This window comes from Monopterus albus, unplaced genomic scaffold (assembly GCF_001952655.1).
Source record: "Monopterus albus unplaced genomic scaffold, M_albus_1.0 scaffold122.1, whole genome shotgun sequence".
NCBI lineage: Eukaryota > Metazoa > Chordata > Actinopteri > Synbranchiformes > Synbranchidae > Monopterus > Monopterus albus.
In genome coordinates, this window is record NW_018128002.1 from 1,179,417 (window position 1) to 1,192,965 (window position 13,549).

At 44.4% G+C, this 13,549-nt stretch overlaps 1 protein-coding gene and 1 long non-coding RNA gene across 4 annotated transcripts in view; one reads left to right on the forward strand and one right to left on the reverse strand.

Annotated features, from left to right (window-relative positions):
- The first annotated feature begins 311 nt into the window (after nt 1-311).
- pip5k1ca (phosphatidylinositol-4-phosphate 5-kinase, type I, gamma a) overlaps nt 312-13,549 on the forward strand; it is a 52,021-nt gene continuing 38,783 nt past the window's right edge. For all 3 annotated transcript variants that reach the window (XM_020612256.1, XM_020612258.1, XM_020612257.1), the window contains exon 1: nt 312-865. In XM_020612256.1, coding sequence (XP_020467912.1) covers nt 733-865 — 133 coding nt within the window. In that variant the 5' untranslated portion in view covers nt 312-732. The remainder of the gene's footprint in view (nt 866-13,549) is intronic.
- Nucleotides 10,033-10,709, reverse strand: LOC109966972 (uncharacterized). The gene is made up of 3 exons (XR_002275855.1): nt 10,637-10,709; nt 10,287-10,430; nt 10,033-10,174 (listed from the first exon to the last, which is right to left on the reverse strand). It is a non-coding gene; the product is annotated as an uncharacterized LOC109966972 (long non-coding RNA).

Here is a 13,549-nt window from a genome sequence, read left to right on the forward strand (position 1 = left end):
TCTTTTCTTTTTTTCCTCCCCTGGGCACCAGACAGTTTGGGACGTTTTGACATGTTGAGCTTGTTGACCCATCAAAAAACGACACCGTGTAGCAGGTAAAGTCGGATTATTTGGAAGAGAGGGGAGGCGTCTTAGGCAAGTAGGCTATATTATTATTATTATTATTACTACTACTACTACTACTACTACTACTTAGTAGGCTTTGCTGCTATGCAGTTAAATTAATGTGGTGGGCTTATTCGTTTCTGAAGTCTAGTTTTAAGAATAATGGAAGTTACACTTTTTTTTCTTCCTCCATTTCTGGTGCCCCCTGGATGTACGGCGCCCTTAGCATTGGCCTATACTGCCTATGCCACGGGCCGGTCCTGCAACCAGTTAGTCTTTACATGTGATCCAGAGCATCCAAGCGGACACGCTGATATGCTTTTGCTGCAATTGCCCTGGCCTCCTTCAGAGGGAGCCCCAGTGTCCAGCAGCACAAAACCAGGCAGCAGCACCGGAGCAGTAGCAAGTGCGGTGCTGTTGACCTGAGCAGAGACTTTGTGCCGCCGTCGTGAGGAAACACCGCGCAGATGAAGGCACCGTCGCGGAAAACTATCCCGCATTTTTCCATTTGATTATCGTTGCAGACCAGACAACACCCTCCTTCTGCCTTCCTGTCTCTACCGGGATCGCACCGTTGCTGTAGGTCTTTAATTCGGGGTCTTGCCTGTTTTTCCTCCGGGAGGCTGAATGGAAGCAGCAGCCGAGGGAGCGGCCGGACTCTCGGAGGCCAGGGACGGGAGCCCGCTATCCGGGGCCACAGCATCCGATGATTCGGACATGGTGGCTGGAGTTAGCCACGGGATGGACACCGCTGACATGGGTACGGTGTGACCTATCAAATAAACCCTTTCTGAATGTTTATTCCACTATCCTCACATTCATTTCAGTGTCCGTGCCTGATGCTGTCACCTGAACCAAAAGTCCCGACTCATCTTAGCTAGCAAGAATTTGGCAAGCTAGGCTATAGCTAACTCAGCCTAATGGATGTGGGAAGCAGATGAAGCCCGGTAGTACTAATATATTCTTTATTGTATAACATTATTCTAACGTTATATTTACTTAGGTACCGTCGTGACTAGTCAGTAACACAGCAGGCGTGGCTAAGAAATTGATAGCCAGATGTTTGAGAGAGGAATATGGTGCATGGTACAGAAAATAGTAGCCTGTAGCCTAAATCTTTGTGTTTACCTGGCTCAGCAGGTAATGCAATATCAGGGGTGTGGCGAGGATTTCTGACTACCTCCTCCCCCGGAATAACATGTGTCCCCCTCCCTTGTTTTTTTTTTTTTAAGTAAGACTATTATTATACATTTTTCATGGGCCGTTTCCAGCTTTACACACATATAATTACCACCACCTGTCACACACATGCTGTATATTATTCATTGTGTTTCAGAAAAATTAGTTAATGCCTTAATGTGGGTTTGTTACCATCTTGGTATTTTTCCTGGAGCCAGAAAATCCATATTTTGGCAAGGAGGAGAGTCCCAGTGGCACTTGGCAAGTAGACAAATTTTAAGAATGTTTCTTTTTATTTGATGCTAAGACACACATCAGAGGATGTGAAACGGATTTGGTTTATAACCGACATTTTAACTTGTCATAGTAGGAAAAGCACAGATGTTAGTGAGTACATTGATGACATTACAGTATGTTATATAAGGATGGCTCTGTTATATTCAAGTGTCCCAGTAAGCCATGACAGTGAGTCAACATGCAGGACCTTGAAACTGAAGCAGCTGAATGGACTTTGCCGTCATTATTTTATCATTTACACCTTTTCCTGCTGTCACATGTCAAAATTTCATTTGTGAAAAAGGCATATTAACAAATGGGATAAATGATGCCGAATACACCAACCCACAATAATATTTCATCCTGTGTATGTTATATATTGAGACAGTATATTGAGATAACATGAAGTGAGAGACTGTCAACACAGACTTCTATTGGACACTGGAGGAAATACTTCAGACACAAACAATGGTTTCAGCATCCATCAAAGGTGGTTGCTGCTTTCACCCTACTAGTGATAGCACAAACGGTGTTAAGTTAGCGAGCTGGATGTTGTACAGTAGTTGTACCTTGGTCACTGTCCACGCTCTGTGGCAGGTGCTATTGAGGCTGTTGTGAGCACCACATCACAAATGTCATTAGAAGGAGGTGTGTACAAGCTGAAACTGCCATCACCAGGAAACAGGTGAGGTAGTAATGGTGATAATATGAATGTTTTAACAGTCTCTCCGTTTACAGTTTGTGCATTGAATAAATAAAGGGCAACGCACACTGGCAGTGTGTGACGCCCTTAAAAACACCACCACCCATAATCCATGTCAGAAGATTGAAATACTAAAAAACTCACCCATCTTGGTAGTCCTGTGCTGAATTTGCACTGCTCCCAGTGTGTGTTACCATGTGATGTGTCACCCCCAATGTGTCTTGCCCTTAACTGTTAGCTGCTTTGTCACTGCTGTGTTGGTGTCATAAGGCTACAGGCTGCATTTGTTGTGTGTGTGTGTGTGTGTATCAGTGATGAGAAATGAGGGAGCTGTTGCTTAGACTGTGGACATACTTTTGTCCCAGGATGATTAAGAAGCATGCATATATGAAAGTAAGGTTTCTACGTTTTCTTTTTTTAAATTTTGTGTGTGTTTAATTGTGGCAAGATTCTTTGCGAGAGAGGTTAAACGATAAGTGCTCTTTAGATCCAGTGATGCTCTGTTTTTAGAGTTAGTCACATTTTGATAGATTGCACTCATGTGTATTAATTTTGCATTTAAAGCATTTGAAACCAACTTTTTGTTAAGGTAGCTCAGACATGGAAATGAACGAGCAATAAAGACGGATCCAGATAGCTGGCTTCGGTGCAAATAGTGACAGATTTATTTACAGTGTAAGTCAAAGTGCAATAAACAGGTAGGTGCTGAATGGTAAGGAATAACCGGGTGTTGATCTGAGGCAGAGAAAAACAGTCACTGGTGAGATGGATGGTTATGGATCGGGCTGCGGACACTGGGGTCACTCCTGAGCTGGTCGTGGTTGAAGCGATGATGGCTGAGGAGACAGGAGCATGCATAGATAGTTAATGGAGACTGTGCAGTGACCTGTATGGTGGAGACCGGTAGGGTTGAGTAGTCCCAGGGTCCAGAGGAGAGAGGTCCGTAGTCGAAGACAAAAAGAACGCAGGAGCAAGGGGTAAAACGTAATAGTTCAAAAGACGATATAACTGGCAAACTGGAAGAAACAGCAAGCAAAAGGGCCTGAAAATAGGGATCGAACTGGCAAGGGAGTGAACGGTGAGCAGGGTATAAGTAGGGAGGAAACTAATAAGGTGCAGCTGGTGATGATTAGGGGAAATAGGACAGGTGTGTCAGATAGTGTGATCAGGGTTAGGGAGCAAAACTAGAGTGAGAAAAGGAAGAGAGGAAGGTGCAGCCGGGCAAACCTGACACTTTTCATTAACAGCTTTATCTAAGTACTACTTAAAACATATTGCATTTGTTCAGCTAATTGAACATTATAATAAAAGACTACATCATCAAAATAGAGACGTGTGCTACTGTGCAATTGACAGATTTGTTTGATATATACTTTTGTTTTCTGTGCTTTTAGTCACACCTTTGCTTTTTAAACTGTTATTCATGTAAATTAAGTAGCCGTCCCTGGTAGGCTAGTGGTTAAGGCGCAGCGCTGTCGCCGCTGCACCTCGGGTCTAAATCAGGGTTGCATCAGGAAGGGCATCCGGCGTAAAACACGTGCCAAATGTCAACATGCGAGTCGTCAGTGTGACGATTCGCTGTGGTGACCCCTAAATGGGAAAAGCTGAAAGTGACTTTCTATTCATGTAAATTAAGTCAGCCACAGTTAGTGTTTATACAGTTACAAACACATGAAGGGTCAGCAGGTGGAATCGGAGGGAGACAGACGTCAGGGAGATGAGGCCACACTGCCTGGACCGTGCCTTCTGATCACCACAACACAGTCACACCTTAGCAGTTAGTCTAACAAACTCACTAGTAACACATACAGTACCTACAGTGAATGGTGGCCTGGGGGCAAAGCTGAAATTAGCCCATCTCTGTTCAATAAGTTCATGCTTATTAATGGATGTTTTGATCAGTGACTCCTACTGGCTTTTTACTCACAAAACTGAGCATAGGTGTTACTAATGCATTAGTTTCACTTCAGCCTCCCTCCTCTGAGCCTCAGTTGCTGTCTGCTCCGTGTGTGGAGGTCTGGGTTTGCAGTTCCGTTTGCTGAAACCATGAACCAAGAGTCTGAAAGTTTGTGTCACAATTTCAGTTCTGAGTTGTTACACCCCAAGGGGAAATCTACACTGAACTCTGCCTATTACAGTTTGTACAGGGTGGGCCATGGAAAAGTAGCCTGCCTCCAATACGGTCTCGAGTACACGGTGCTACTTTTCGGTGGCCCACCCTGTATAAGGAAATAGAGGTTACAGTGCTGTTGCCTCACAGCAAAAAATTTCCGGGTACGAGCCCGGGCTGACCTGGGGCCTTTCTGTGCATGTTCTCCCTGTACCTGCATGGGTTCTCTCCGGGCACTCCAGCTTCCTCCCACAGTCCAAAGACATGCAGCTTAGGTTAATTGGTGACTCTTAATTGCCCATAGGAGTGAGTGTGGGTGTGTGTGGTTGTTTGTCTACATGTCAGCCCTGTGATAGACTGGTGACCTGTCCAGGGTGGACCCTGCCTCTTTCCCAGTGTCAGCTGGGATTGGCTCCAGGCCCCCGGCACACTTTTCAGGATACAGTAAACAGTGGATGGATAGAATAGAGGTTACTATATTCTCAAGGCAGAACTACAGCAGAGTTGCCCCTGATGGCGGCACGTACGCACGCAGCGGCCCAAGGCCCTCGGCTCCAGTCAGAACTGCGTTGTACGTGTTACAATACCAATTAAATAAAGCTTCTTCTAATGTTAATCTAGTAAGCAACAGCTCTATGCTACTGATATTCTCTGTCATAGTCTATATCAGTGTTTGAATTAACTGATTAAAACTGTGCTGTTTGCAGTGAAATTTTATCTGTCTGAACACGTGCCGCTGTTTTGAATTTGCTGATCCTATTCTTTGTATTGTCACATCGTAGTATACGCTACCACTCCCACGCAGCATCTGTCAGTGAAGTGTCTTAAAGAGATAGTCCATTAAAGGCCATTCAGCTGAAATGTCGCAGGGACTGTGTTGATTTCTATAACAGTGTAATGACACTGTGTTATTGGCACTGGTTGGTAAGAATAAATGGAAATGTCAGTTCGATTCAATCTCACAGGCTCCTGCAGATGCTAGATGTTCACATAACACATCAGAGTGTTCAGCCCGAGAGCCTGGTTAATGTCGGACCCTCTGTATTTGTAATTGCAGGCTGCACTGCTCAGTTCAGCATCTGAATGTGTGAATACAACAGTGTGTGGGTGTCACAGCTGGCTGTTCATTAGCTGTCAGAGCATTTAGTCCCATTCAAAGCTCCTCATCTTCAGGCACTCATAATTTGTCCCTATAGTCTCCTGTCAGCACAACAGTATAAATCCCACTTATCTTCTCCTCACACTCGCAGTCAAGTCCTCTCACCTTCAGCCTGGTCTTTCTTGTCTACATCCTCTCCTCTTACCCCCAAGTGAGTTACATCTCATCTGCCTCCTCCTCTGTGAGCGATCCCCTCAGCTCAGCCACTCATTTGTCACTGCCCCTCAGTCCTCCCCACTCGCTGTTTTGCTCTGCTCTCTGTTTTAGGCCTGGTCCATCAGAACTGCTGACAGAAGCACAAAGAGTGGTTGCCTCCTGTGGACTCTTACCATCCATCTGCTTCCTCCTTATTCTCCCTGCAAGGTCTCTTTCTCTCCCTCCCTCTCTCCTGTTGTGTGTGCCAGTATCAATGTGTATAATGGTAAGCCAGTTCACAGAGCTTGTATAGGATGCCAGGTTGTTTGATGTCATGTTATTTAATGTAGACGATGATGCAGTTTAGTTACGTGCTACATTCTGCTGATTTTATCTGCAAGTGGGGTGTGTGTGTGTCACAGTAGCTATTTTAAACAGTCACCACAGCGAGGCAGGAGCATTGTGTTTGCTGCTCTCTGTCCTTGTGCTTGACCAGGGTGTTTAAAATGATTTCTCCACGCCGGCGATAGTTGTAGCCTGCATGATGTTTTTGGGTTGTCGGTCCCATTCTCATATCTTAGGAATGCCTTGAGAGGATTTCTTTCATTTTGGCACAAAAGTCCACTTGGGGTCCAGGATTAACTGATTAGATTTTGGTGCTTAAAGGTCAGAGTTCAACGTTACAGTGACCTCAGTCTGTGCCATTCTTGTGAACGTGATATCTCAGGAATGCACTGAGAGGATTACATTTACACTTAATAGCTTTTATTAAATTTGTTCAAAGTCTTCACTTGAAGTAAACTACAACTTGACTAGTTGGTGGGGGCATGCTGCCATGAAATTCTAGTTTTCTGAGTGATACCTGTTGAAAGAGTTAGTGAGGGAAAGGGTAAATAGAGGAGGGAGGAGAGACATAAAGACTTTAAGGTTGTACCTTCTTCTGTTGTGAATTTGCAACTGTAAAAGGCTTTTTTATGTGTCAGTGCCCTGGCTTCCCTCAGAGAGGAAGCAAGACCTGCTGTTTTCAATTAAGAGAGTTACTGTGCAGGTTATTATTATTTGATAATCAGCATTAGCATACTCGGACAGGAGCATGATACTGTCAAACGTATCTGAACAATCCTAACAGAATTTGTGGTGATTTCAGACAAGAAACCATTTGAGTTGCGCCTGCTTGGAACTTCAGTAGTTGCACCTGCTTTGGTACAGAGGAAATGAGATGCAAGATTAGATAGTCGCCTAATATCAGGGGTGAAGCTGGATGGCTGCAGAGCTGGCACTGGTACCATAAATGTGAATATGTACTGTATGTGTGTGTGTGTGTCAGCCCTGTGATATACTGGTGGCCTGTACCTTGTGCGCTCCCCTGTATCACATTTAATGGATGCTGAGATAATCTGCAGATAAGCTTGTTAGAAAACTGAAGAAAGTGATTCATTGCTATTAACCACCAACAAATTTTAAAATTTTTTTTACAGGCTTGTGTTGAGTCCGACTGCTGCCGCTTTTAAAAGAGCATAACTGCAGTTTAACAAGATACCTGACCCATGTAGAGGCATGAGAGAGATGACCTCTGCTCGTGCTTAATACCAGACTTTCTCACGCTCCCCAATGGGATTTTGCTGCACTAAATCCAGGAAATAATTAACAGATTTATCAGCTAAGGAAAATAATATTTGCAGCCATATAAAATATGTAAATTTCATCAAATTTATTTATTTATTGCTTCGGGCTTAGGGTTGTTGTCTTATTGTAATTGATAGTTCTTTATACTTTTATCAGACCTTTGTGTACAGGGTCAGTGAATAGTTCAGACTGCAGTTGTAAAAGGTGAAACTGTGTAGCTATGAACTTTAGATTCTCACTGTAGTTTTAGAATAAAGCCTTATTTACAGTCTGGCTCTACTTGAAGCACATGGCAAGAGATGCTATAGGGTTTATGTAAGTTTAATAGGCAGTGAGAGAATTCATTCATTTATTAAACAGTGTGGACCTGGTTGGCAAAGTCTGTCTCTCTCTCCTGGTACAAGTAATACTCCACTCCTGTCACAGCTCACATATAATCAGTAGACATCTCTCATTCATGCATATGCATGTAAGGAAGGTTTGTGCAGATAATGAGAGGCAATATGGTCAGTGTGGGTGACTGTTGGGTTTATTACTGAAAGTTTCACACATCTTGCACAGAAGCTGGACATTGTGATGGACAATAAAGTTTGCTTTGTTCATTCTGCTTCCCTGTTACAAACCTTTCTTCACATAAGAAACATTACTATTAATAATGTGTAATATTTTAATATGCAATAAAATTCCTTGGCCTGCATTGTATCATAGCCTTAGTAAATGTTACATTACTATTGATAAATAATGACAGCTTCTATGTCAATATACATATTTTTATTTATTTTTCTGAGCTTGCTGCTGTCTACGTGTTTTTCACAGTATAATTGTGTTTCTAAGCTAAGCTTCACTTTGCACTTATGGATCAGCTTTGAATGCATAACTACTGCTTCCTTGGATGCTAATTACATGTATATTGTAAACACAGACTGAGAGAACGGCGCAGTGAAAATCTTCCTCTGCTGTTATGTCCGTAATTATGACTCCCGATGTCTTCAAGGCTGTTATACCACAGGTTTAAGGTCATGTTGAGCTCAAATTGTAACATGTTCAGCTCCAAAAGCCCATCAGTGTATGACTATTGCTTTTCTTGCACTGCAGGGAAGTGACTTTCTTTGCTACTTTCCAGGCTCTGTGCACTGACACCTTCTGTTTCCTCTCTCTTTTGACGGTCTTTGGGCAGCCTGGAAAAGAAGACTCATTTTTATACAGTCTCCAGTGAAATCAGCAGCTGCAGCCTGTGCTATTTGCTGCACTGAATTTTACAGAAGGCCAAGGCTCTGTCTGTCAGTTAGTCAGTTTTTTATGTGTATTCATGTGGACCTGAAGTAGCTGTGGAAGGGATTTCTCTTTGAAACCACAGGCAGTGAAGCCTTTCATAACGGCTTCTTGAAACTTAATGTATGACAGGTGCAGAAAACACAACTCATGCTGTACTTTCAGGTTTAGATCGCCTACCTGACTGACACAAGAATTTGAGTTTATGCTTGAGTTTCACCTCTGTAGTGGCATTTACATTTTCAGGTGTTGAGGTGTGTAGTTATTTATAGGCTGGAACGAGCAGCAGTGACCTACACTATTGTGCACCCATGTTCCTACTGTAGCTAGAACAGATTACCTTCGACTGAGTCACCACTGGGAGAAGATGCTGCTCTCAGCAATAAGAGATCTGCTTACAGGAATCACACTGATCACCAGCATGTTTATTTGTATTAATGTCACACCGACTGCCCGCTGTCCTCTCCTCTCTTCCTCAGTCCGTAAAAGGGTGTTTTTTTCCTTTGGCTGATAGCTTTCACTGCAGTTTGTGGATCAGCAAGAATAACTAAGCTCTGTCCTGATCTGGGAGTATAGTTATGAAAGCACGCTGAGATTGTTTCGTAAGAGTTTGAGTCTGGGCAATCCACAGTGGAAGCCTGGAAAACTGCACATCTGCACGAGAGTGTTAGATCTGTGTGATAGATGTCAATCTGTGTGGCATGCTGTTTTACAACTCAACAGTTGTCCATCCATCCATTTTCCTCTGCTTATCCGGAACCGGGTCGTGGGGGCAGCAGTCTAAGCAAAGATGCACAGACTTTCCACTGTCTCTCTCTAGACACTTCCTCCAGCTCCTCCGGGGGAATGCCAAGGTGTTCCCAGGTCAGCCGAGAGACATAGTCCCTCCAGCTTGTCCTGGGTCTTCCCTGGGGCTTTCTCCCGGTGGGACATGCCCGGAACACCTCCCTAGGAAGGCGCCCAGGAGGCATCTGACACAGATGCCCGAGCCACCTCAGCTGGCTCCTCTCGATGTGGAGGAGCAGCGGTTCTATTCTGAGCTCCTCCCGGGGGACCGAGCTCCTCACCCTAACTCTAAGGGAGCGCCCCACCACCCTGTGGAGAAAGCTCATTTCGGCCACCTGTATCCGAGATCTTGCTCTTTCAGTCATGACCCAAAGCTCATGACCATAGGTGAGAGTTGGAACATAGATCGACCGGTAAATCAAGAGCTTCACCTTGCAGCTTAGCTCCTTCTTCACAACGACGAACTGTTACATCGACCACATTACTGCAGAAGCTGCACCGATCCGCCTGTCAATCTCCTGTTTGATCCTTCCCTCACTCGTGAACAAGACCCCAAGATACTTAAACTCCTCCACTTGAGGCAGGAACTCCCCACCAACCCGAAGGGAACAAGCCACCCTTTTCCAACTGATAACCATGGCCTCGGATTTGGAGGTGCTGATTCTCATCCCAGCTGCTTCACATTCTGCTGCAAACCGCCCCAGTGCACACTGGAATTCCTGGTTTGATGGAGCCAACGTCATCTGCAAAAAGTAGAGATGAGAAGCATACGAGCCCAGTTGGTGAAATGGTATCGTGACCCATTGATCCACTTGAAGCCTCCCTGACAAGACAGAACATAGAAGCGTTAAAGACGAGTGTTTTACTGACTCTTCATCACCACATGGGTTTCAGCTATCACTCGGCGTCAGGCAGGTGAAGAGTCAGCTGCTTACATCGTGCCAGGCTCCAATCCAGTACTGCAGCTGCTGAGGGTTGGTAGCGTACATGGTTCTTACCACTGCCTTCAGGTCGTACATGTCACTGACTGACACCAAGTGACCTTTAAATCCACCCACTGTGTACTTGTTACAGACTGCCTGAAATGAACATAGAGAAGAAGTAGAGTCAGCTGTCACTGTCGCCTCATCAAGTTTACATCAGTAAAAGTCCCAATACAACGATGTAAAAATACTCCAGTACGAGTTAAAGTACTGCATTAAAACCCGTTCAGTACACACATGTTCTCAGGATCCTGAACAGTACAAGTACACAAGTATTCTCAGCTCTGATACCGTTGCCTTACCTGTGTGACTGTGTGAACAGGTCAAAGGTCACACTTCCTGTGCATGTCTCACCTCAGCAGTGTCAAAGTTAACATCGGATCCAACTCACCACCAGGTGGTGATCAATTGACAGCTCCGCCCCTCTCTTCACCCTAGTGTCCAATACATACGGCCGGAGGTCAGATGAAACAACCACAAAGTCGATCATCCGGCCTAGGGTGTCCTGGTGCCACATGCACTGGTGGACACCCTTATGGATAAGGATAAGGATAATCACCATTATTGGCCAAGTATGTTGCACACAAGGAATTTGTGTCCAGTACAGAACCGATGGCAGCCATCTGTGGCGCTACTTCAACTGTTGGCTCCAACCATCGGGGGGTTCAGTGTCTTGCCCAAGGACACTTCGACACATGGACTGCCGGCACCGAGATTTGAACATTCAACCTTCTGGTTGGGAGATAACTGCTCTACCCACCGCACCACTGTCACCTCCCAAAATATGCTTGAACATGGTGTTCGTTATGGACAAACTGTGACTAGCACAGAAGTCCAGTCACAGAACACCACTTGGGTCCAGATCGGGGGGGGCTATTCCTCCCAATCACGCCCCTCCAGGTATTACTGTCATCGCCTACGTGAGCGTTGAAGTCCCCCAGTAGAACGATGGAGTCCCCAGTCGGAGCACTTTCCAGCACCCCTCCCAGAGACTCCAAGAAGGCCCTACGAGGGGCATATAGCCCCTGACAACATAGCTCCTAGAATTACTCAGGTACTCAAACCCCTTCATGACAATAAGGTGGCGGTTCAAGGAGGGGCTCAACAGTTGTTTGTTATGAAAGTCAAAGATGTTTTTATCTGCTTAGATATGGCAAGAGAAAAAAAAATCATAGTATATTCCTATGCAACCACTAATGTTGCTAGAGTTTTCCTCTGTGTTTTAGACAAGCCAGCATATAAAGTTACTAGTTTGTCTTAACAGTTGTAACAAAATCTCATTTACAGTAATAATACAGCTGAAACTTCTGATTATTTTCAATATCAGTTAGCTTAATGAATTGATTTATTATTACAAGATAACTGATTGAGTCAGCAGCAGTTTTGATAACATAATTTAGTTCATTTTTAAGTAAAATGTCTTTCTTTGTTTCTCCAGATTGACGGTTTGCTGCTTTTCTCTGTTTTATGTCATTGTAAAACACAATATCTTGTGTTTTAGAATGTTGGTTGGAAAAAACAAGATAATTTTAAGACATCACTTTGGCCTCTGGGCGAGATTGTGATGAATATGATTCAGTTTTCTGTCATTTTAATCCATAAATCGAGAAAACAGCAGGCAGATTGGTGGATAAAAAATAACTGTAATGTTCAGGTCTATAGTGTTTAAACAATTTTTTTATATTACAGCTGTTTGACTGTATGCAGACTCTATTGGGCATTGTTCATCACCTACCTCCAGGCTAAATGTCTTGAAAGGAAGGTTTTTTTGACCCAGCTGAAAGCAAGAAGCTTTTTATTAATCCTGCTTGCTTGCCTGTTGCTGTTGATCAGAACGGATGACTTGGCAAAGTGAAACGCTGTCCTCTCCAGTCAACTGCTCCCTCTAAACATTCCCTGTTTCATCCACAGGGTGTGATTTGCACTGGTAGCAGAGAACAGGGAGGCTCTTCCATCTGTGCACACAGCTCTGTTCAGTCACACTAAGGGGAAAGGTATCATAGTGAGAAGGTTCTTGATGTGTGCTGGTGGCATCATGGCAGTTTAAACCATGTTAACAGAACCAGTTTTTCCACTGTAGTCTGTAAGTAGTGGACACTGGCATCTGTATGTGTTTTTCTGCCTGGTCTTGCCTCTGTGTTTGCATGCAGCAGCAGTAAGGATAAGCCGTGACCGCAAGGAACATTTAAGGCCACTTTCACAAGCACAGCATTAGCAAGTTGATGACTCCTTAATTACAAGTGTCGCCAATCAAGTAGGTCTGCTCTGATCAAGAAGGAATGTTCAGTTGAGAGGAATTACTGATATGCTCTGATGTGCAAACACATTGTGCATCTATACCTACACGTGATTAGAAAGAGTCACTGAGTATGTTCACCTGCACATTAGTACTGGGATTTTAGAGCAACCTATTAATATTAATATAATATCATATCCTAGATACAGAAATGCAGAGAAGCTTGTGTGCTATGGTTTGTGGTTCAAGTGGACCCAAAGGCAGACACCAGCCAGAGAGAGTGGAAAGTGTTTTTATTACATGGTCAAGGACAGACAGGCATGGAGAACATACAAAGACCGGCAATAACGAACAGAGAGTAGAGGGTGACGTCAGAGGAGCGGTGTAGCAGGACCCACTGGAGATAGGGGCAGGGCCCGACAGGTGAGCAGGGAGCAGATGCCGTACGCAAGGCTACAGTGGAGACAGGCTGTGGGGTAGAAGTGCTAAAAGGAGAGTTTTGTACTTCAGACCACTGACTGTATATAAAAACTGGACAAACCCACCATGACGTCCCATTGGTTTTCTGATGAACAGTTATGAAGCTCTGGCCGCCACCATCTTGTTAGTGCTTCACTCCTCCTGCTACAGCTAATCCAAATTCAAATTCAAATTTTATTTGTATAGCGCCAAATCACAACAAACATCATCTTGATCCACTCGTCCTTGCTCCCTGTGGCCTTTCACCAGTGTCTGGACTCCACAAGCTCAACAGTAAGGTTGTTATTTACGTCGGCGCTAATGACTCCCGACTTCGCCAGTCGGAGGTCACTAAGATTAATGTTGAGTCAGTGTGCAATTTTGCTGAAACAATGTCGGACTCCGTAGTTTTCTCTGGACCCCTACCTAATGTGACCAGTGATGACATGTTTAGCCGCATGTCGTCATTCAACCGCTGGCTGTCTAGGTGGTGCCCAGAAAATAACGTGGGCTTCATAGA